Source organism: Bombina bombina, chromosome 4, assembly GCF_027579735.1.
Source record: "Bombina bombina isolate aBomBom1 chromosome 4, aBomBom1.pri, whole genome shotgun sequence".
In the NCBI taxonomy this organism is placed as follows: Eukaryota; Metazoa; Chordata; class Amphibia; order Anura; family Bombinatoridae; genus Bombina; species Bombina bombina.
The window spans coordinates 684,453,868-684,479,524 of record NC_069502.1 but is presented as its reverse complement, the minus strand read 5'-3'; the positions used below and the strand labels follow the sequence as shown (position 1 = coordinate 684,479,524).

Here is a 25,657-nt window from a genome sequence, read left to right as displayed (position 1 = left end):
ATGAGGAAAATGATTTTAGCAACCGTAACTAAAATCCATGGCTGTTCCACACAGGACTGTTGAGAGCAATTAACTTCAGTTGGGGGAACAGTTTGCAGTCCCTTGCTGCTTGAGGTATGACACATTCTAACAAGACGATGTAATGCTGGAAGCTGTCATTTTCCCTATGGGATCCGGTAAGCCATGTTTATTACGATTGTAAATAAGGGCTTCACAAGGGCTTATTTAAACTGTAGACTTTTTCTGGGCTAAATCGATTGATTATTAACACATATTTAGCCTTGAGGAATCATTTTATCTGGGTATTTTGATATAATAATATCGGCAGGCACTGTTTTAGACACCTTATTCTTTAGGGGCTTTCCCAAAGCATAGGCAGAGTCTCATTTTCGCGCCGGTGTTGCGCACTTGTTTTTGAGAGGCATGGCATGCAGTCGCATGTGAGAGGAGCTCTGATACTTATAAAAGACTTCTGAAGGCGTCATTTGGTATCGTATTCCCCTTTGGGTTTGGTTGGGTCTCAGCAAAGCAGATACCAGGGACTGTAAAGGGGTTTAAAGCTTAAAACGGCTCCGGTTCCGTTATTTTAAGGGTTAAAGCTTCCAAAATTGGTGTGCAATATTTTCAAGGCTTTAAGACGCTGTGGTGAAAATTTGGTGAATTTTGAACAATTCCTTCATGTTTTTTCGCAATTGCAGTAATAAAGTGTGTTCAGTTTAAAATTTAAAGTGACAGTAACGGTTTTATTTTAAAACGTTTTTTGTACTTTCTGATCAAGTTTATGCCTGTTTAACATGTCTGAACTACCAGATAGACTGTGTTCTGAATGTGGGGAAGCCAGAATTCCTATTCATTTAAATAAATGTGATTTATGTGATAATGACAATGATGCCCAAGATGATTCCTCAAGTGAGGGGAGTAAGCATGGTACTGCATCATTCCCTCCTTCGTCTACACGAGTCTTGCCCACTCAGGAGGCCCCTAGTACATCTAGCGCGCCAATACTCCTTACTATGCAACAATTAACGGCTGTAATGGATAATTCTGTCAAAAACATTTTAGCCAAAATGAACCCTTGTCAGCGTAAGCGTGGCTGCTCTGTTTTAGTTACTGAAGAGCGTGACGACGCTGATATTAATATCTCTGAAGGGCCCCTAACCCAATCTGAGGGGGCCAGGGAGGTTTTGTCTGAGGGAGAAATTACTGATTTAGGGAACATTTCTCAGCAGGCTGAATCTGATGTGATTACATTTAAATTTAAATTGGAACATCTCCGCATTTTGCTTAAGGAGGTATTATCCACTCTGGATGATTGTGAAAATTTAGTCATCCCAGAGAAACTATGTAAAATGGACAAGTTCCTAGAGGTGCCGGGGCTCCCAGAAGCTTTTCCTATACCCAAGCGGGTGGCGGACATTGTTAATAAAGAATGGGAAAGGCCCGGTATTCCTTTCGTCCCTCCCCCCATATTTAAAAAATTGTTTCCTATGGTCGACCCCAGAAAGGACTTATGGCAGTCAGTCCCCAAGGTCGAGGGAGCGGTTTCTACTTTAAACAAACGCACCACTATTCCCATAGAGGATAGTTGTGCTTTCAAAGATCCTATGGATAAAAAATTAGAAGGTTTGCTTAAAAAGATGTTTGTTCAGCAGGGTTACCTTCTACAACCCATTTCATGCATTGTCCCTGTCACTACTGCCGCATATTTCTGGTTTGATGAACTGCTTAAGGTGCTCGATAGTGACTCTCCTCCTTATGAGGAGATTATGGACAGAATCAATGCTCTCAAATTGGCTAATTCTTTCACTCTAGACGCCTCTTTGCAATTGGCTAAGTTAGCGGCTAAGAACTCTGGGTTTGCTATTGTGGCGCGCAGAGCGCTTTGGTTGAAATCTTGGTCGGCTGATGCGTCTTCCAAGAACAAGCTACTAAACATTCCTTTCAAGGGGAAAACGTTGTTTGGTCCTGACTTGAAGGAGATTATCTCTGATATCACGGGGGGTAAGGGCCACGCCCTTCCTCAGGATCGGCCTTTCAAGGCAAAAAATAGACCTAATTTTCGTCCCTTTCGTAAAAACGGACCAGCCCAAGGTGCTACGTCCTCTAAGCAAGAGGGTAATACTTCTCAGGCCAAGCCAGCTTGGAGACCAATGCAAGGCTGGAACAAGGGAAAGCAGGCCAAAAAACCTGCCACTGCTACCAAGACAGCATGAAATATTGGCCCCCGATCCGGGACCGGATCTGGTGGGGGGCAGACTCTCTCTCTTCGCTCAGGCTTGGGCAAGAGATGTTCTGGATCCTTGGGCGCTAGAAATAGTCTCCCAGGGTTATCTTCTGGAATTCAAGGGACTTCCCCCAAGGGGGAGGTTCCACAGGTCGCAGTTGTCTTCAGACCACATAAAAAGACAGGCGTTCTTACATTGTGTAGAAGACCTGTTAACAATGGGAGTGATTCATCCTGTTCCATTAAGAGAACAAGGGATGGGGTTCTACTCCAATCTGTTCATAGTTCCCAAAAAAGAGGGAACGTTCAGACCAATCCTAGATCTCAAGATCTTAAACAAATTTCTCAAGGTCCCATCGTTCAAGATGGAAACCATTCGAACTATCCTCCCTTCCATCCAGGAAGGTCAATTCATGACCACGGTGGATTTAAAGGATGCGTATCTACATATTCCTATCCACAAGGAACATCATCGGTTCCTAAGGTTTGCATTCCTGGACAAACATTACCAGTTCGTGGCGCTTCCTTTCGGATTAGCCACTGCTCCAAGGATTTTCACAAAGGTACTAGGGTCCCTTCTAGCGGTGCTAAGACCAAGGGGCATTGCAGTAGTACCTTACCTGGACGACATTCTGATTCAAGCGTCGTCCCTTCCTCAAGCAAAGGCTCACACGGACATTGTCCTGGCCTTTCTCAGATCTCACGGCTGGAAAGTGAACGTGGAAAAGAGTTCTCTATCCCCGTCAACAAGGGTTCCCTTCTTGGGAACAATTATAGACTCCTTAGAAATGAGGATCTTTCTAACAGAGGCCAGAAAAACAAAGCTTCTGGACTCTTGTCGGATACTTCATTCCGTTCCTCTTCCTTCCATAGCTCAGTGCATGGAAGTGATCGGGTTGATGGTGGCGGCGATGGACATAGTTCCTTTTGCGCGCATTCATCTAAGACCATTACAACTGTGCATGCTCAGTCAGTGGAATGGGGACTATACAGACTTGTCTCCGAAGATACAAGTAAATCAGAGAACCAGAGACTCACTCCGTTGGTGGCTGTCCCTGGACAATCTGTCTCAAGGGATGATGTTCCACAGACCAGATTGGGTCATTGTCACGACCGACGCCAGTCTGATAGGCTGGGGCGCGGTCTGGGGATCCCTGAAAGCTCAGGGTCTTTGGTCTCGGGAAGAATCTCTTCTACCGATAAATATTCTGGAACTGAGAGCGATATTCAATGCTCTCCAGGCCTGGCCCCAGCTTGCGAGGACCAGGTTCATACGGTTTCAATCAGACAACATGACGACTGTTGCGTACATCAACCATCAGGGGGGAACAAGGAGTTCCCTAGCGATGGAAGAAGTAACCAAAATTATTCTTTGGGCGGAGTCTCACTCCTGCCACCTGTCTGCTATCCACATCCCAGGAGTGGAAAATTGGGAAGCGGATTTTCTGAGTCGGCAGACATTGCATCCGGGGGAGTGGGAACTCCATCCGGAAATCTTTGCCCAAGTCACTCACCTGTGGGGCATTCCAGACATGGATCTGATGGCCTCTCGTCAGAACTTCAAAGTTCCTTGCTACGGGGCCAGATCCAGGGATCCCAAGGCGGCTCTAGTGGATGCACTAGTAGCACCTTGGACCTTCAAACTAGCTTATGTGTTCCCGCCATTTCCTCTCATCCCCAGGCTGATAGCCAGGATCAAGCAGGAGAGGGCGTCGGTGATCTTGATAGCTCCTGCGTGGCCACGCAGGACTTGGTATGCAGATCTGGTGAATATGTCATCGGCTCCACCTTGGAAGCTACCTTTGAGACGAGACCTTCTTGTTCAGGGTCCGTTCGAACATCCGAATCTGGTTTCACTCCAGCTGACTGCTTGGAGATTGAACGCTTGATTTTATCGAAGCGAGGATTCTCAGATTCTGTTATCGATACTCTTGTTCAGGCCAGAAAGCCTGTGACTAGAAAGATTTACCATAAAATTTGGAAAAAATATATCTGTTGGTGTGAATCTAAAGGATTCCCTTGGGACAAGGTTAAGATTCCTAGGATTCTATCCTTCCTTCAAGAAGGATTGGAAAAAGGATTATCTGCAAGTTCCCTGAAGGGACAGATTTCTGCCTTGTCGGTATTACTTCACAAAAAGCTGGCAGCTGTGCCAGATGTTCAAGCCTTTGTTCAGGCTCTGGTTAGAATCAAGCCTGTTTACAAACCTTTGACTCCTCCTTGGAGTCTCAATTTAGTTCTTTCAGTTCTTCAGGGGGTTCCGTTTGAACCCTTACATTCCGTTGATATTAAGTTATTATCTTGGAAAGTTTTGTTTTTAGTTGCGATTTCTTCTGCTAGAAGAGTCTCAGAATTATCTGCTCTGCAGTGTTCTCCTCCTTATCTGGTGTTCCATGCAGATAAGGTGGTTTTACGTACTAAACCTGGTTTTCTTCCAAAAGTTGTTTCTAACAAAAACATTAACCAGGAGATTATCGTACCTTCTCTGTGTCCAAAACCAGTTTCAAAGAAGGAACGTTTGTTGCACAATTTGGATGTTGTTCGCGCTCTAAAATTCTATTTAGATGCTACAAAGGATTTTAGACAAACATCTTCCTTGTTTGTTGTTTATTCAGGTAAAAGGAGAGGTCAAAAAGCAACTTCTACCTCTCTCTCTTTTTGGATTAAAAGCATCATCAGATTGGCTTACGAGACTGCCGGACGGCAGCCTCCCGAAAGAATCACAGCTCATTCCACTAGGGCTGTGGCTTCCACATGGGCCTTCAAGAACGAGGCTTCTGTTGATCAGATATGTAGGGCAGCGACTTGGTCTTCACTGCACACTTTTACCAAATTTTACAAGTTTGATACTTTTGCTTCTTCTGAGGCTATTTTTGGGAGAAAGGTTTTGCAAGCCGTGGTGCCTTCCATTTAGGTGACCTGATTTGCTCCCTCCCTTCATCCGTGTCCTAAAGCTTTGGTATTGGTTCCCACAAGTAAGGATGACGCCGTGGACCGGACACACCTATGTTGGAGAAAACAGAATTTATGTTTACCTGATAAATTTCTTTCTCCAACGGTGTGTCCGGTCCACGGCCCGCCCTGGTTTTTTTAATCAGGTCTGATATTTTATTTTCTTTAACTACAGTCACCACGGTACCATATGGTTTCTCCTATGCAAATATTCCTCCTTAACGTCGGTCGAATGACTGGGGTAGGCGGAGCCTAGGAGGGATCATGTGACCAGCTTTGCTGGGCTCTTTGCCATTTCCTGTTGGGGAAGAGAATATCCCACAAGTAAGGATGACGCCGTGGACCGGACACACCGTTGGAGAAAGAAATTTATCAGGTAAACATAAATTCTGTTTTATCCCTTCTCGATTAATTTTGTGTGAAAGCAAATTCATTAATCTATACACAATATCAAACTGTTTCAGGGGCATCTGAAGTCCTATGAAGAGCAAGGACTGCTAATTTTCATGGCTTTCCTTTCACAATCACTGGACCTCAACCCCATTGAACATCTTTGGGAACATTTGAAAAAGAAGAGGCGAAACATTATTTTCAAGTATCAGCTGATATTAAGTGGAATCCATGCGACCTTCAACTTTAACAAGATTCGCAGTACCGGCACTGGCCACACACCCCTACATCATGATGAAACATCCACCAAATTTTACTGTGGCTAGCAAATGTTTGTCTTGGAATGCTGTGTTCTTTTGCCGCCATGCATAACGCCCCTTGTTATGACCAAATAACTCAATCTTTGTTTCATCAGTCCACAACACCTTCTTCAAAAATGAAGCTGGCTTGTCCAAATGTGCATTTGCATACCTCAAGCGACTCTGTTTGTGGCGTGTGTGCAGAAAAGGCTTCTTCCGCATCACTCTCCCATACGCTGAATTGTTGAACGATGCACAGTGACACCATCTGCAGCAATATGATGTTGTAGGTCTTTAAAGGTGGTATGTGGGCTGTTTTTGACCGTTCTCACCATCCTTTGCCTCTCTGATATTTTACTTCTGGCCTTAACAAGAACTGTGCCTGCGGTCTTCCATTTCCTCACTATGTTCCTCACAGTGGACACCGACAGCTTAAATCTCTGCAATAGCTTTTTGTAGCCTTCCCCTAAACCATAATGTTGAACAATCTTTGTTTTCAGGTCATTTGAGAGTTGTTTTGAGGCCTCCATGTTGCCACTCTTCAGAGGAGAGTCAAAGAGAACAACTTGCAATTGGCCACCTTAAATACCTTTTCTCATGATTGGATGCACCTGTCTATGAAGTTCAAGGCTTAATGGGCTCACCTAACCAATTGTGTGTTCCAATTAATCAGTGCTAGGTAGTTACAGGTATTTAAATCAACAAAATGACAAGGGTGGCCAAATTTATGCACCTGTCTAATTTCGTTTTGATGCATATTGCACATTTTCTGTTAATCCAATAACCCTCATTTCACTACTGAAATATTACTGTGTCCTTCAGTTATTTGATAGATCAAAATGAAATTGCTGATCCAAACACCCAATTATTTATAAATGAAAATCATGGAAATTGTCAGGGGTGCCTAAACTTTTGCATATGACTGTATGTTTGTGTGTATTCATATATAGTAGTGTTTTTTTGCTGTCAATAGTTTCCTATATATGCTTAGAAGGTATGGAGTAATAAATTATCATTGTGTATTTACAACACATCTGTATAATGTGTTTGATAAATTAAAATACAGCCATGCAAATATAGGTTTACTGTAAACCTTACCTTGTTTTCCCTTTTCCAGCAATCTTGTCTAACCAAACTGTCCCTATTTAATTTATATGTTCTCTGTTGTCCACAGGAGTGACTATGAGGAAATGCCACTTCAAAACGGCCAAGCCATCAGAGCTAAATATAAAGCGGAATCTGATAGTGACTGAATTTACCCTGGCAGAGGGTAATATTTCTCCAAACAAGACAGGAACCAACCCACATACAGACTTCTTGTTCTCATTGTACCTCTGCTTATTGTGGAAATGCTGCTTTGCAGAGGATTTTTTTTTTAAACTATTGATTGTAAATGTTTGATACAGGGGACAGCTTGGTGATGGACCAAAATCTTCTGTGATAAACACTAAAGCTACATTTACTTCAGTAACGGTGTCCAGTACAATTTTGATGCAGTTTATGCCTCAAAAAAGTGGAATAGCATGAAGGCTTTCTGACTTCAGTTTTTTTTTTCTTTCATAAATATTGGTATTTGGGATCGTTTAAAGAATACTTTACTTTATCCCTTCATTCTAGAGTTTAATGAAGAAGAGGCAGTATTTTATCTGAAAGATCAATATTCAGCTTTACTCACAGTTTTAAATTTGCAGAAAAGAAAAAGTAAATGAAAAGTAAAAAACTAAATGAAGGAATATCTCAGTGCTGCATACTATATTTCCTGAACACTACAAGATCAATAATCTTAATTGTCATGGAGTTAAAAGAAAAAAAAAAAGCATAAATTATAAATGCTGGGGATATGTTTAAAAATGTGCATGTAAAAATGACAGATAAACGGTATCGTATATGTAAAACTTTTTATTTTTTAATTGAAACAAAAAAAAAATCTTTTATACCAAGTTTTTTGTGACGTGCTAGTCGGATACATATGAATGCATAAAAAATGTTTGGAATCATTAGTCAACTAGACTAAAGTCATGGAATGTCTCAAAACATGACAACCTTTTACTATTACAGCCTTTTACCTAGTTAACGTATCTTTTTGTAAAAAAAATGGGTTTTACGTTATAACTTACAGTTATGATTAATTTATTGACTTTCATAAATTCATTATCAGATTATTTATAGTTGGAAACAACTTACTGTTTATTTCAGCATTTTCACAGCATCTAGTCCACTATACTTGATTTGTAATTATAAGCCTTATTAGCACAATTAGCACAGATTTTCAATGTTGGTTGTTAGAAAGTTTTAGGTTTTTAAAACAACCTACAAATAATACATTTTTTCTATTGAAAAGCACCAGTTTTCCAAGTGCTTTAATTTCTTAATTTCTGTAGAATTTTTTTTTTAAATTCTCTCCCATATCATTAAAACACTTTTTGTTAACACTTTTTAGAAATCCTGTTTTTCAGTGCTAATGCAGCAATGATTTGTATAGGATGAATTAGTGAGTATATGTACTTTTTAAGACTAACACATTTTAGATTCTTCAATATTTGCAAATAACCAATAACCCAAATGTTTGAACATGTTTATGTAATAACTGGGGGCTGTATCTATGGGGGACAGCCCAGAATAATTATACATTAATTTACTGTTCTGATCCATTCTTGATAACCAAGCAAGAGAAAAAATACTTGTGAAATCAGTTCTTATAAAAAAAAAACTATTACTAATGGCATGTGCTATACTTTGTAACATCAGGCATTTAGAAATTCTCATGTTCTGAGAGGATTAAGCTTTTTTATAATTTCTTAAACTGTACAATAAATACTTCCGCTCAGGTACCTGTGTGTGCCTTGTCTAATCATGGACAAGGCAGTAAATATGTTTTTAGCTTATATATATATATATATATATATATATATATATATATATATATATATATATATATATATATATATATATATATATATATATATATTTACAGACGTGTACACACAAACAATATCACTATTATAAATCAGTGGGGAGACATTACTCGTCCACTCAATGCTAAATATAACTTTTTTTTTTTTTTAAAACTAGTCGCAGTCTACTGAAAACTTCCAGCTGTGTGTGTGTGTGTGTATATATATATATATATATATATATATATATATATATATATATATATATATGTGTATATATATATATATATATATATATATATATAATGTGCGTGTGTGTATATAATCTATTTGTGTATGTGTGTGTGTGTGTATGTATATATATATATATATATATATATATATATATATACTGTGTGTATATATATATATGTATACACACACGCACAGAGTGTTCTCCACTGGACCTACTTAATGGACACACCAACCGGCTGATTTGACTGACCACCCAGCTTGAATATAAGACAATATTTAGCTACATTTTGCAATGTTCTGTGCACAAATTATGCAACATTCATCAATAAAAAATGTCATAATATTGCAAAGTATTACACTGCCCCACCTGGCTACTTCATAATGTGACCCAGCTGGCAAAATTTTCTGTGGAGAAGTAAATATGGTGAATTACATTTTATATATATGTATGTGTATGTACAGTGGTACTTTAACACTATCGGCAACCTTATTTGGCTTTTTTAATATGCAGCTTTAAACATTTCACAATAATAAATTAAGCAAACATTCCATTACATTTTACTGTGTACTTTCTCTATAAACTCAGTCACATTCTAAATATTTATTTAAGCTATAATCTTTTTTTCCCTGTTTTCTGGTATATTCTCCAAAGTAAAAGCTTTCCAATTTAATAAAGATTTATTTTATTTATTGATGGTCTAAATGGGAAGTTATCGTTTATTCATCAACTGTCTTGTATGGGAAAGGTTCTCTTAAACTCCTTGTTGAGACTACATAAACTAAAAATCATACAATAGTTAGATTAAAGTGTGGTTAGCTTGTATGTCTGTTTTTTTTAATGCCCTTTTCCACAGAGGTCCCCCTATAATGTTCTGCATGTTTTATTGTGCTTTACTGGCTCCTCCTATTCTCCAAAGAGGCTTAAAGGGACAGTCAAGTCAAAATGAAACTTTCATGATTCAGATGGAGCACATCATTTTAAACAACTTTCCAATTCACTTGCATTATCAAAATGTGCACAATCTTTTTATATCCACACTTTGAGTCACTAGTGCCTACTGAGTATGTGCAAGATAAGGTGGTGAAAGTCCATAAAAATCCTTACTTGTGGGAACTTATCTCCTGGCAACAGGAGGAGGCAAAGACACTCTACACCAGAGCTTTAAGTATCCCTCCTACTTCCCTTTCCCTCTCACTTCCCTTTCAAGGAGAAGGCAAGGATAGAGGTGCTCTGGGTGTATTGAAGAATTACAGTGATATTAATCCCACATTTTCCATCAATGGAAAGTTCCAGAAAGAAAGGGATATACTGGCTGTGCAGTGTAAATCTTCTCTATGTAGTTGTGGTCACAAGCCTGCCCACGGGTGTTGCTAGAACAGTTCCTTCAGCCTTCTCCTGTTGGACCATGAAGATGTACTCCCTCTGTATATCCTCACATGATGCACTCTCTGCTGTAATTTCAAGATATCTAATATCTGGGTAAGAGCAGTGGAGGGGCAATTGCTAGGCAAGTAGCTGCATGTCACACAGCCCACAGGCTCCCCACATACACATTATGCTTATGTATTGTGCAGACAGTTCACAACAGGGTGACATATTTACTTAAATTGGCAGTGAGAGTCCACAACAACATTCATTACCCATGGGAATACTATTCCTGGGTATCAGGAGGAGGCAAAGACACCAAAGGCTATAAATATCCCTCCCATTTCCCCTACCCTCCAGTAGTTCTTTGCCTCGTATCATGGAGGTAGACAGAGAGAAGTGTTCTGTAAAAAGAAATTAAGTTTGAGATGGATTGACTCCGTGAGCCGGGGATAATATATCCATGTAAATCTCGATGGAGTATTGGTATATAGGCTAATGGTCGACGCTGGGTTTATCATGCCTCTATCTAGTTTATCATAGATTCCCTGTCTGATTACACAGTGTGTTTCACACTAAATTACAGACTCATGATAGTTCACCCCTCCATGGCATTTTGTCTAATAAAGAGGTGGAATAGGTTTTGTTCCTGTGCTAGAATGTGTGTCTTGGGCACATTTCTGTCCCTCGTGACAGACATTAGTGGTGACTTGTTCCCATACAGGTGCAAGGCTAGCGGCCGCTCCAAACTCTCAGGCCGGCCCGGACTGTGGCTCAGGGTGATGACGTCACGGACGCCGCCGTGGTATTGGCAAAACGGGCAAGTAGGACATGCGGTGACTGGGTGCAATGCCTAAGTGGGCAACGAATCAATTGCCCCAATCAGCAATACAAAAAATGGAAAAGGCAGCACCAGCTTTAATTTTCCAAAAAAAACCTTTATTTTCCTTAGAGGCTAAACAAAGATGACATGGAATGAACGTCTGACGCGTTTCACGCCCCCTAGTGGCGTTTCATCAGAGACAACAGGTGTTCCAAAACATGGCCCTCTTATACTGGGGCATATTACTTATAACCTTTACAAAGATGTTGTAAAATTTGTCTTAATGTATTTATCAGACTATTAGATATTATTCCCAAACATATATGTAGGGAAATTATAACAGACTATATGTTAAATATAAATTAACCCTAATAGTCCCAATACCAAAAGGTATTATTCCTAGTACTGAGATATATACAAGGAATTTGTGACAATAGACTGTTTGTTTTATATAAATAAATCCTAATAGAATCTTCAAATATGAGAGAAAATTAAATTAAATTACTGCTCATCTCCCCCTTTATAATATCCCTACTGTTTATTAAGGGGGTCTCTATGCCTAATACTACTATTATATTGGTTATACGAAGTAGCTAATGTCCCATTCCAGGTTCAGGCCATCAGGAATCCTGGTTTTAAGTTGGTAAATCCAGTATAATTCTTTCCTGTCCAAAATTTTGTACCTGTTCCCACCTCTTAAGGGGACATTAGCTACATCAATGATTTTAACCTTGAAATTTCCTTCATTAGTAAAATGAAATAAGTTGAAATGCCTTGCCACTGTGGAATCCTTACAATAGTTTTTAACATCATTAACATGTTCTCTCACCCTTACATTGACTTCTCTTGTCGTTTTTCCTACATATTGGATTTTGCAAAACTTGCATTCCAACAAATACACCTCAAATTTAGTTTTGCAGTTGGCATAGAAAGAAATTTTATACTCTTGTCCATCTACAGTAGATTTAAATGCAGTGGCCCTTTCCATCATATCACATGTTAGACATGTCCTTGCTCCGCATCTGAACTGAAACAGCCTTGTTTACTTAACCAATTCTCTCCCCTACTGGTCTCTCCACTAGTGACCATACTGGGAGCTAGCTTAGCAGCCAAAGTTACAGGTTTTTTTGACACAAATCTGCAACTAGATACATAGTTCTGCAGAATATTATCACCACTTAATATTGACAAATTCTTTTTCAATATTCCAACAATATCGGAAAACGGATTAGTGTATTCTGTTGTAAAAACTATGCTATTATCGAATTGCAGAGAAAAGAGTCTTTGCCGTCCATGGATGTAATCCTGTTTTTCAATATTCCAACATCCTTTTTTGTCTTTTCCAGCTTTGTGTAGTCATAGCCTCTAGCGGTCAATCTCATAGTGCGTTCATCCGCTTGCTGGAAATAAATTTGATCATCATTAGTGTTCCTTCGCAGCCTAATGTATTGTCCTCTTGGAATTGCCTTTATCAAATGGGGGGGATGGCATGAGCTCGCATGTAAAATAGTGTTACCTGCAGTTGGTTTACGAAATGTTTTGGACACTATCATTCCATTCTCAGCCACCCCCTCCAACGATATATTAGTGGTGACTTGTTCCCACCCTAGAGCATTTTCACTGCATTTCCGCTTCAGATCCACTACACAGTAGTCCTGTGGGAGAGCGGCATCAGGTGTGTTCACGCATACTTTTTCGTTCATTATGGAACATTCTATGCTGTTAGAAAGTATAGAGGAATTTTCCTTTGTGACTTCTCTAGATAATAACAAGATAATAACAAGTCTATGATTTGCAAATTATCAACTGTACACCCTCCGGCACAACTTTGTAACAATTGCTTATCCTATGTCCTGACATCTCACGCAGGAGGCCCAAGCGGTCAGACTGTGAAGGAGCCCCCTCAGGCTCGGTCCCTGGAAGGGTACTTCGACTTCTTAGGCCTCGGCTGAGGCGGACATTCCTGTTTAACAACCAACACATTCGGAAGGTGGCTCACCTCTGGCTGGGGTCTAACAATGATCTTTTGGCCCGCGTTGAGGTGGCCGTGTCTGCTGCTCGGAACGCTAGATAGGTATCCGAGGAAGAGAGAGGCTAAGCTTTGTTCTCCAACATGTAGCCCTGATGTGATGGCAGAGGCCATGACTGATAATTTTGGGCAGCTTTCTGATGACGTCCTTTTATTAATCTTTTATTAATCTCTGAAGGAGGACACAATTAGACTGAAGTTGGATCAGCTCCGGTTGAAGGTCTTGTCGACCCTGGGTGCTCTGGCAGCCAAGCTGTCCGAGGAGGACCAGGTTCAGAAACTGGAAGCAGCGTTTAGGCCTAGGGCTCCTGAGGTCTTCCTGGTACCCAAGGTTATCGTGGAGATCATCTCTAAGGAATGGGAAAAGCCAGGGACCCCTTTTGCTCCCTCTGTGGCTTTTAAGAGATCTTTTCCCATTCCAGCAGTCCACGCGGAGGTCTGGAACAGCGTCCCCAAGGTAGATGGCGCTATCTCCACTCTGGTTAAGCTCACTACGATCCCGCTCAAGAACAGCACATCCTTGAAGGATCTCCTGGATAGAAGGCTTGAGGGACACCTGAGGCGAGTCTTTCTGCAGTCCGACTCCTTGTTTAATCCTGCCGTTGGTTTTGCAGTTATGGCCAGAAGGGCTCTATGACTCAAGTCGTGGTCTCTGGATGTCTCAGCTCTTATCCTTGTTCTTTAAGGGCATGTCTCTCTTTGGTCCCGGGTCTGGACTCTATTATTGCTATGGTCATAGGTGGAAAGGGAGCTTTCCTTTTTTTTTTTTTTTTCTCCAATAATCATTTATTTAGCTCTGAGATAAAAAAAAAAAACAACACATCAAAGCCCAATATAAGCACGGTGCATGAAATCAAGATACCAAATCACAAACAACAAAAAAAATCACCATACAGGACTGCATATAAACCAATATTACATAGCATATACACTCAAGCTTGCTTCTCATATTAATTCAATTCAATTATCTTGAATCTTAATCATAGCTGTATTGGAATTTTCCCATTTTATAATCAAATAAAACACAATTATTTTCATCAGGATTTGGAAATTCATTTCTTGTGATTGCACTTCTTAGCACTTCTGACTCTCTAAAAGGGTATATTAACCGTATTTGTTTTTCCTTAGAAAAAGACTGAATAAACTTTTTCCATTTACTGAAATAATGTTTAATCTGTGATTCTGACTTAACAGCAATATCATACTGTTCCACTATCAATTGCCCTTTGATTTTGTTGATGCACTCTTGCAGACTAGGGCCTCTTTTAGACTTCCAATGCTTCAAAATTAAAGATCTCCCTATCAATAATACTGTACAAATTTAAAATTGACATGCATTTCAGGGGGTTGGAACATGAAAAAAATATCTTCTTTGTCTAGCTTAATCTCTTTCTTTTTGACTTTATTTAACCAATAATTAAGCTTATGCCAACATTGGACTAAATCGGCTAATGGTAAGTTACACTTAAAACAATTATTAGCTGATGATTTAGCCCATTTTGCTTTCAAAGCTGGGGTAATATAGACTTTATCTACCATTTTGATGTGAGATTCTCTCCAAGCAATGGATAAGGTTGCTTTATCTACTAAATCAAAGCTTTTTTGTATCCTCTCTGACTGATGCCAGCTTGTCGCTAATGCCCCTATTCTTCCTACCTTTTGAAACTTTTTTTATTGTTTTGTAAAAAACAGAAATGGAATGATTTCCTTGCCTGTAGATGTTTAACACTATGTTCAATCTCTCCCCACGTACATTATTTGTTTATTTGATCAAAACAGTGCCGTATTTGTAAGAAGGCAAAAAATTCCATATTTGAGATTCTAAACTCCCCTTTTCTTTTACAAGATATGACGAGTTCACGGATTTCATCCTTACTTGTGGGATTAAACCTGCTAGCAGGAAGTGGCAAAGAGCACCACAGCAGAGCTGTATATATATAGCTCCTCCCTTCCCCTCCCCCTCCAGTCATTCTCTTTGCCTGCGTTAGTAATAGGAAGAGGTAAAGTGAGGTCTTAGTTTAGATTCTTCAATCAAGAAGTTTTTTATTTTAAAAAGGTGCCAGTGAGTACTATTTTTCTCAGGGAAAAATTGTCAATATGTACCTTCCCAAGAGGAGTGGAGACATTTTATTTTTCTGCCCTGATGTTTATGATCTTAGCAATCGTTATCTAAGATCCATTCTGGTTCCCAAAGAGCAGCTGAAGGTGATGTAAAGAAAAATCTTCAGTGTGGAGAACAATGTCATGCTACAAGCAGCATTGAGGTATGTTCAGTTTTTTGTTTCTGGGGAGACTTGATACATCAGAACAGACTGACAATATCCCTAGCTGGGGAGGGGTAAGCAGTATGCACTATAGGAAAATGGTGTACCTGGATTCTCTGTTATTTTGATTATTTTACTAGTGTGGTATATCACTTTAAAATCATTATGTGGGCTGACGCTGGGAGATGCGGCTAGAGTTTATTTGACTTGACAGGATTTACATTGTGCAGCGCTTATTGCGCAGAATGTGTATGTTGTGAGCACATGGCTGATCTATGGAGGACCGACATGTTTGGGTTTTTCTCTACCCATGCGGGTCTCGGTAGGATAGGAGTTACGCCCACGGTGGGCGGGGCCTATTTTTGCACGCTCAATCGCGCAGTGTGTGTTCCGGACCGGTAGCAAGATCCTGAGGCTCCAGTAGGGCCTAGCTCTGTTTGGTGATTGTAGTGGACAGAGAAGCTCAGAACGTTATTTCACTGTGATTTGGGGGCAGGTAGGCGCCACAGCAGAGCTGTGGCGAGGTGCAGGGGCAACATTTTTTGTAATACATCGATATATATGATAAACCTGACATAATTTAATATATTATATATCCTAACAAGTGATGCAATATATTGTAGCTAATTGGGACACATAGGGACAATTTTTATTGCTGAAATCGTCTTTTTGTCTAACAACAAAAAAATTGTTGCGCTTTTATTATTTAAAGGCGCAGTACACGTTTTTTGGTTTAAATACTTTAATATATGTTTTGACTTCATATATCAAGTAAAGAACGACTATTATTGCTCCTGCTAGTCTGTTTATCATGTCTGACCTTCAGGAATCTACTTGTTCTATGTGTTTAGATGCCTCTGTGGAACCCCCTCTTACATTTTGTCCCTCATGTACTGAAAGGGCTTTACAATGTAAAGAGCAGATTTTATTTAAGAAAAGTGTGTCTAAGGATGATTCTCAGTCTGAGGAGAATCAGGGTATGCAGTCAAATTCTCCCCAAGCGTCACAACCTTTAACGCCCACCCAAGCGACGCCTGGTTCTTCAACCGCGTCTAATTCATTTACTCTGCAGGATATGGCTGCAGTTATGTCAACTACCCTTACAGAGGTATTATCTAAGTTGCCAGTGTTTTCCGATGTACCCTCACAGGGATCTGATTTGGGGGTCAGGGAACTTCTGTCTGAGGGGAACTTTCCGATTCGGGAAGTGTGTCACCTCAGACGGACTCGGACATCATGTCCTTTAGATTTAAACTTGAACACCTCCGCCTGTTACTTTGGGAGGTTTTAGCGACTCTAAATGACTGTGACTCTATTTTGGTACCACCAGAGAAATTGTGTAAAATGGACAAATACTTAGAGGTACCTGCTTACACTGATGTTTTTCCGGTTCCTAAGAGAATTTCGGAAATTATTAAGAGGGAATGGGACAGACCAGGTATCCCATTCTCACCTTCTCTTAATTTCAAGAAAATGTATCCCATATCTGACACTGTGCAGGACTCTTGGCAAACAGTACCTAAGGTGGAGGTAGCTATATCTACCCTGGCTAAGCGTACAACTATTCCTATTGAGGACAGTTGTGCTTTCAAAGACCCTATGGATAAGAAATTGGAGGGTCTTCTAAAGAAGTTGTTTATTCATCAGGGTTTCCTTTTACAACCAACGGCCTGCATTGTACCAGTTACCACTGCGGCGGCCTTCTGGTTTGATGCCTTAGAAGAGTCTCTTAAGACTGAGACTCCTTTAGAGGATACTTTAGATAGAATTAAGGCTCTTAAGCTGGCTAATACTTTTATTACTGATGCCGCCTTTCAGATTGCTAAATTGGCGGCTAAGAATGCTGGATTTGCTATTTTAGCACGTAGAGCGTTATGGTTAAAATCTTGGTCTGCTGATGTGTCATCTAAGTCAAAGCTTTTGGCTATTCCCTTCAAGGGAAAGACCCTATTTGGGCCTGACTTGAAAGAAATCATTTCTGACATTATGGGAGGTAAGGGTCATCTCCTACTTCAGGATAGAACTGCTAAACTGAGGGGTAAACAAAATAAATAATTTTTGTTCCTTTCGGAATTTTAAAGGAGTCCCCTCTTCTTCCTCTTCTTCCGTCAAGCAGGAAGGGAATTTTGCTCAGGCCAAGTCCGTCTGGAGACCTAACCAGGCTTGGAACAAGGGTAAACAACCCAAGAAGCCCGCTGCTGCTACCAAGACAGCATGAAGGGGCGGCCCCTGATCCGGGACAGGATCTAGTAGGGGGCAGACTTTCTCTCTTTGCCCAGGCTTGGGTAAGAGATTTACAGGATCCTTGGACACTGGAAATAGTGTCCCAAGGGTATCAGCTGGAATTCAAAAATTCTCTCCCAAGGGGGAGGTTTCTTCTTTCACGATTGTCTGTAGACCAGATAAAAAGAGAGGCGTTCTTACGTTGTGTAAAAGACCTCTCCTATGGGAGTAATTCGTTCCGTTCCAAGACTGGAACAGGGACAGGGGTTTTACTCAAATCTTTTTTGTGGTCCCCAAGAAAGAGGGCACGTTTCGACTCATTTTAGATCTGAAAAGTCTAAACAAGTTTCTCAGAGTCTCATCCTTCAAGATGGAGACTATTCGAACAATTCTGCCATTGATCCAGGAGGGTCAATATATGACTATCTTCATATTCCTATCCACAAGAATCATCACCAGTTCCTAAGGTTTTCCTTTCTAGACAAACATTTTCAGTTTGTGGCTCTTCCCTTCGGGTTGGCCACAGCACCCAGGATCTTCACAAAGGTTCTAGGGTCACTTCTAGCGGTTCTCAAACCTTCGGGGCATTGCAGTGGCGCCTTATCTGGACGATATTCTGATCCAGGCGTCGTCTTACCATCTAACAAAGTTTCATACAGACATGGTTCTGTCCTTTCTGAGGACTAGAAAAGAGTTCATTAATTCCACAGACAAAGGTTCCCTTCTTGGGAACTCTAATAGATTCCATATCTATGAAAATTTTCTTGACGGAGGTCAGAAAGTTAAAGATTCTGAATACATGCCAAGCTCTTCAGTCCAAGCCTCGGCCATCAATGGCTCAGTGCATGGAGGCAATTGGATTGATGGTGGCGGCAATGGACATCATTCCGTTTGCTCGTTTTCATCTCAGACCACTACAACTGAGCATGCTCAGGCAGTGGAATGGAGATTATGCAAATTTGTCTCCTCAGATAGATCTGAATTAGGAGACAAGAGACTCTCTTCTTTGGTGGTTGTCGCCGGATCATCTGTCCCAAGGGACGTTTCGCAGACCCTCATGAGTGATAGTGACAACGGACGCCAGCCTACTAGGCTGGGGTGCAGTCTGGAATTCCCTGAAGGCTATATTCTGGAATTGAGAGCAATATTCAATGCGCTTCAGGCGTGGCCACAGTTGGCTTTGGCCAAATACATCAGCTTTCAGTCGGACAACATCACGACTGTGGCTTACATCAATCATCAGGGAGGAACAAGGAGTTCCTTAGCGATGACAGAAGTATCAAAGATTATTCGGTGGGCGGAAGCTTACTCTTGTTATCTGTCAGCAATCTACATCCCAGGAGTGGACAACTGGGAAGCGGACTTTTTGAGCAGACAGACGTTTCATCCAGGGGAGTGGGAACTCCATCCGGAGGTCTTTGCCACTCTGATCTTCAGATGGGGCAGACCGGAATTGGATCTGATGGGGTCTCGTCAGAATGCCAAGCTTCCAAGATACGGATCCAGGTCAAGGGATCCTCAGGCCGAACGGATAGATGCCTTGGCAGTGCCTTGGTCGTTCAACCTAGCTTATGTGTTTCCACCATTTGCTCTCCTTCCCCGGGTGATTGATCGGATCAAACAGGGGAGGGCTTCAGTAATTCTAATTGCGCCTGCGTGGCCTTGCAGGACTTGGTATGCCGATCTAGTGGACATGTCCTCTCTGCCACCGTGGAAGCTTCCATTGAGGCAGGACCTTTTCATTCAGGGACCCTTCCATCATCCAAATCTAGTTTCTCTGCAGCTGACTGCGTGGAGATTGAACACTTGATTTTATCTAAGCGGGGGTTCTCTGATTCGGTCATTGATACTTTGATTCAGGCACGTAAGCCTGTTACTAGAAACATCTACCATAAGATATGGTGTAAATATCTTTATTGGTCGAATCCAAGGGTTACTCATGGAGTAGAGTTAGGATTCCCAGGATTCTATCTTTTCTTCAAGAAGGATTGGAGAAAGGGTTATCAGCAAGTTCCTTAAAGGGACTAATCTCTGCTTTGTCAATTTTACTACAGAAACGTTTGGCAGATGTTCCAGACGTTCAGTCTTTTTGTCAGGCTCTGACCAGAATCAAGCCTGTGTTTAGACCAATTGCTCCACCCTGGAGTTTGAATTTAGTTCTTAATGTTCTTCAAGGGATTCCGTTTGAACCCATGCATTCCATAGATATTAAGTTGTTATCTTGGAAAGTTTTATTTTTGTTTGCTATTTCTGAGCTTTCAGCGCTACTCGCCTTATCTTCCATTCTGATAAGGTGGTTTTACGTACCAAACCTGGGTTCCTTCCTAAGGTTGTTTCAAATAAGAATATTAATCAGGAAATTGTTGTTTCTTCTTTATGTCCTAATCCTTCTTCTAAGAAGGATTGTCTGTTGCATAACTTGGACGTGGTCCGTGCCCTGAAGTTTTACTTGCAGGGGACTAAGGAATTCCGTCAATCATCTTCATTATTCATTGTGTTTTCTGGAAAGCGTAGGGGCCAGAAAGCTACGGCTACCTTTCTTTCTTTTTGGCTGAAGAGTATCATCCGTCTGGCATATGAGTCTGCTGGACAGCAGCCTCCTGAAAGAATTACGGCTCATTCTACTAGGGCTGTGGCTTCCTCATGGGCATTTAAAAACGATGCTTCTGTTGAACAGATTTGCAAGGCTGCATCTTGTTCGCCTCTTCACACTTTTTCCAAATTTGATACTTTTGCTTCTTCTGAAGCTTTTTTTGGGAGAAAGGTTCTTCAAGCAGTGGTGCCTTCTGTTTAGGTTCCTGTCTTGTCCCTCCCTTTCATCCGTGTCCTGTAGCTTTGGTATTGTATCCCACAAGTAAGGATGAAATCCGTGGACTCATCATATCTTGTAAAAGAAAAAGGAAATTTATGCTTACCTGATAAATTTATTTATTTTACGATATGACGAGTCCACGGCCCACCCTGTCATTTCTAAGACAGGTATGTACTTATTTTTATTGAACTTCAGTCACCTCTGCACCTTTGGCTTTTCCTTTCTCTTCCTAACTTCGGTCGAATGACTGGAGGGGGAAGGGAGGAGCTATATATACAGCTCTGCTGTGGTGCTCTTTGCCACTTCCTGCTAGCAGGAGGTTTAATCCCACAAGTAAGGATGAAATCCATGGACTCGTCATATCGTAAAAGAAATAAATTTATCAGGTAAGCATACCTTTTTATATCCTGAAAGGATCTACAACCTCTGGTTTCCTTATCTCTTAATTGTTGTACAAAAATCAGACCTTTCATTTTCCAGTTATGAAATAATTTTGAATCTATCGCAGGTATAAAGCTTGGATTCCCCATTATTGTCAAATATTTTGACCATCTAGGATTAATTTGCAATATTTTTGCCAGCTTATGCCATGCAAAAATCTAATTTCTTATAGTTTTCAAATTCTTAACTTTTTCTGGCAGCTTCTCTCTGCAATGTACAAGAGCCTTAAGAGAAAATGGGTTAACTAACTGTTCTTCCAATTCAGTTATATTATAATAATCTACTTCCGTTAACCATTCCAGTGCAAATTTCCCCATACATACTAGATTATAAATTTCCACATCCGGTAGGGCCAAGCCTCCTCCTGTTTTTAGCAAAGTCATATTTTGTAAAGTGAGAGCCTTTCTTTTTCCCCCCCACAGAAATTTTAAACCATTTCGTCTAAACATTATAAGATCCTTCCGTTTGATAAAAATAGGTACATTTTGTAAAAGATACAAGAGTTTAGGAAATAATACCATTTTAATTAGGTTGATTTTTCCAGTCAGGGATAAAGGGAAATTTGCCCATCTTGCCAAATCCTTAAATATTTTTGTCCATATTTGGGAATAATTTAATGCATACCACTTATTTGGATCTCTGGCCAATACAATACCTAAATATTTAAGGGTTTCATTTGCTTCTTTAAACGGATAATTCCTGTAACTATCTTTCTGTTTAAGTAGCCAAAAGATCTCAGACTCATTTATAGTAACTTTATAACCTGAAAAGATACCAAATTTCTCCAAAGTCTGAATTAAAATGTGAATATTTCTCTTAGTATCCTTTATGAATATCAAAAGGTCATCTGCATATAGAAGCAAGGTAATTCTTCTTTTCCCTAGCCAGATACCCTCAATTTCCTTCCTCAAGTAAATAGCAAGTGGCTCAATGGCTAAATTGAACAAATAGGGGGAGTGTGGAAACCCTTGCCTAGTCCCTTTCTAGAGCACAAAACTAGAAGTCGTAGTGCCCTTTATTACAATATTGGCCTGTGGTTCTTTATAGATCAACTGGACCAATCTGAGGAAAGAACCTGTAATTCCAATTTTTTCTATTGATGTGAATAAATGGTCCCAAGTAATCATATTGAAGGCTTTTTCCGCATCGATAGATGTAATTGCCATATCTGCTTGCTTCCTATCGCCTTCTATTTTAGTTTGGTTCCAGTAATAATCAATTGTTAATTGTAACTTCCTCAGGTTGATCGTTGAGCTTCTATTTGGCATAAAACCCACTTGGTCCTTTTGTATTCAAGGTCCCATAACTTTCTTCAGTCTTTGAGCAACAACACTCCTGAATATCGTGTAGTCATTATTTAATAATGAGAGAGTGAGAGAGGTCTATATGAACCTCTCTCTTCTGGGTCCTTATCTTTTTTAAGGATTAGCGAGATTGTTGAAGCCGTAAAATATTTAGACTGCATCTTATTCGTTATATATAACATATTAAAAAGTCCTAATATTGGAGTTATTTCCTCACTCATTAGTTTATAAAACTCTCTCGGGATCTGGTCAGGACCTGGCGCTTTGTTGGCTGCCGTTGCTTCTATAGCTTTCTTTATTTCCTCTTGCATTACCGGCTTGTTTAGTTCTTCCAGGCCTTTTATATCTATTTTAGGTAATCTGATTTTTTTTCCAGAAGTCTACTTTAGCTTCCTGATTGATACTACCTGCTACTTAGATTTTTTGAAAATATTCATATATGTTTACTTATTTCTTTAATATTAGTCAATCTCTCACTTCCCCTTTTAATTGCCTCTATAGCTCGTTTTTTCTTCCTTAATTTAACAAAATTTGCCAAAAATTTCCCTGCTCTTCCACTATGCCTATAAAAGAAAGCTCTTGTTCTAAGTTCTTCTTGTCTCAACTTCTGCATAAGGAAGATTTCTCTCCCTTGTTCAGCTGTTATATATTTTTCCCATAATTCCCTCGATGTGTCTCTTAAATATGCATTATAACAATTACGTACCTGCCCCGCTAATTTGAAGTCCTTCTGTTGTATTACTTGTTTATTCTTAAAGGGACACTGAACCCAAATTTTCTTTCATGATTCAGATAGAGCATGACATTTTAAACAACTTTCTAATTTACTCCTATTATCAAATTTTCTTCATTCTCTTGGTATTTTTATTTGAAATGCAAGAATGTAAGTTTAGATGCCGGACCATTTTTGGTGAACAACCTGGGTTGTCCTTGCTGATTGGTGGATAAATTCATCCACCAATAAAAAGTGCTATCCAGAGTTCTGAACCTCAAAAAAAGCTTAGATGCCTTCTTTTTCAAATAAAGATAGCAAGAGAACAAAGAAAAAATGATAATAGGAGTAAATTAGAAAGTTGCTTAAAATTGCATGCTCTATCTGAATCATGAAAGAAAAATATTTGGGTTCAGTGTCCCTTTAACCAAATAATATTTAATTTCCCCTCTAATAACGGCTTTAAATGCTTCCCAAAATATTTCATGTTTATTTTTGAACTCTCTGTTAGAAAAACAATAATCATTCCACTTTCTTTTCAACAACTCTTTGAACTGTGCGTTAGAGCAGAAATAAATGGGGAAGAAATTTTTTGCAGGGTCCCTTTTAGTCATCCTAAATTGTAGATTAAGAGAGATAATAGCTTGGTCAGATATAACTACCTCTTTAATATCTGATAACATTTCTGTACCCAATAGATTTTCTGACACTAAAAAGGCGTCAATTCTGGACATAGTTTTATGTATGAAAAACATGTGTTATCTGGATTCTGTAGTCTCCAAATATCTTGAAGTCTTAAATTCTTACAAAAATTCTTAAGTAATTTGGCTTTTTGTTTGCCGTTTCTATTTTGAGACGGTTTTAATCTGTCAAATGTTGGGTACATTACCATATTTAAATCGCCTGCCAAAATTATATACTCCACGCTAAAATTCATTAGTTTAACTTGAATTTCATTCCAGAAAATTATATCTAATTTATTAGGACCATAAATGTTACACATTATCAGAGATCTTCGCTGAATTTCAATCCGCAAGATTATAAATCTTCCTTCTATGTCCAGCTCTTTTGCCAGAATTTTATAAATAAAGAACAGAGGGAAAAAAAAGGAGCTTTCCTTCCTCAAGATAAGAAATCTAAGACTAAAAATCGTTCGGGGGAGGGTTTTCATTCCTTTTGTCTGAACAGAAATCAGAGGGGCACGGAGACACCTAAGCCGGAGTCCCTTAGGGTGACTTAGGGGATCAGGTCATGTAGGGGGAAGACTCTAATTTCATAAGGAATGGTCTCACTCCATCCAGGACTCTTAGGTTCTGGACATTGTTTGCCAGGCTTACAGAATAGGATTTTCTCATCCTCCGAGGGACTGTCTCTTGCTGTCAAGAGTTTCAGGAAACCCCGTAAAGAAGAAATCGGGTTTTCTCCAGTGTGTGGTCGACCCTTGCCATGGGAGTAGTGGTCCCAGTTCCCCCAGCAGAAAGAGAAGAAGAGGGTTCTACTCCAACCTCTTTGTGGTTCCCAAAAAGGGCACTTTCCGCCCTATTTTGGATTTGAAGGGACTCCACAAATTCGTAAGGGATAGAAATTATATGTTCATTCTCCCCCTTGTTCAGGAGGGTCAGTTCATGTCCATATAGACTTAAAGGACTCATACCTTCATATACCGATCCACAAGGAGCATTACAGTTTCCTTCAATTTGCCTTCCTAGACAAGCACTACCAGTTTGTCGAGGTTCCTTTCGGACTGGCTTCGGCACCTGGAGTGTTCACCAAGGTGCTGGGAACTCTGCTGGCTGCGGTTTGTATGAAGGGGATTTCACTGGATGACATTCTGGCTCAGGCTGCATATTTTCCAGTGGATCAGTATCACACACAGAGGTTACTCTTGTGTCTTCAGGCGCATGGGTAAAGGTCAACCTAGAAAAGAGATCTCTCGTCCCAGCTACGAGAGTAAACTTTCTGTGAATGATCATAGACTCTGTCAGTTTGTAAATCTATATTACAGATCAGCGCAGGGAGAAACTTAAGGGAGCGTGTCTTCTGCTTCAGTCCAAGGTCCATCCTTCGGTAGCACAGTACAAGGAGGTTGAAGGTCTCATGGTGATGGCATCATATGCTATAATGTTTGTTCATTTTCATCTGAGACCACTCAGATAGTGGAATGGAGACCATTCGGATCTATCTTACATCATCCATTTGGACGCTCAGACAAGAGAGAGTCTTGCCTGGTGGCAATTGCCAGCTCCAATTCTCAGAGGAATGTCCTACCTGGGTAATAATCACCACAGATGCGAGTCTGTGGGGCTGGGGAGTGGTATGGGGTTCTCTGAGAGCTCAGGGAACCTGGCGTCCAGAGGAGGTATCTCTCCTGATCAACATTCTCGAGTTGAGGGCAATATTCAACACGTTTCTAGTGTGACCTCAATTGGGTTCCTTCCAGTATATCCAATTTTAGTCGGACAATATCATGACAGTGGCTTACATCGACCATCAGGGAGGCACACAGAGCTCTCTGGCTATGCAGGAGGTGTCCCGAATCCTACAGTGGGCGGAGAGATATCAATGTTGGGTCTCTGCTATACGTATTAGATCTGATGGCTTCCCGCTTCAATACCAAGCTCCAGAGATCCTCAGGCGGAGTTGGTAGATACTCTAGCAGTTCTATGGAACTTCACTCAAGTCTGTCTATT

At 40.3% G+C, this 25,657-nt stretch overlaps 1 protein-coding gene across 3 annotated transcripts in view; it reads left to right on the top strand.

Moving 5' to 3' along the window:
* TMEM181 (transmembrane protein 181) overlaps positions 1-9,696 on the top strand; it is a 259,664-nt gene extending 249,968 nt beyond the window's left edge. For all 3 annotated transcript variants that reach the window (XM_053710842.1, XM_053710843.1, XM_053710844.1), the window contains exon 17: positions 7,040-9,696. In XM_053710842.1, the coding sequence (XP_053566817.1) occupies positions 7,040-7,118 (79 nt within the window). In that variant the 3' untranslated portion in view covers positions 7,119-9,696. The remainder of the gene's footprint in view (positions 1-7,039) is intronic.
* The last annotated feature ends 15,961 nt before the right edge of the window (positions 9,697-25,657 follow it).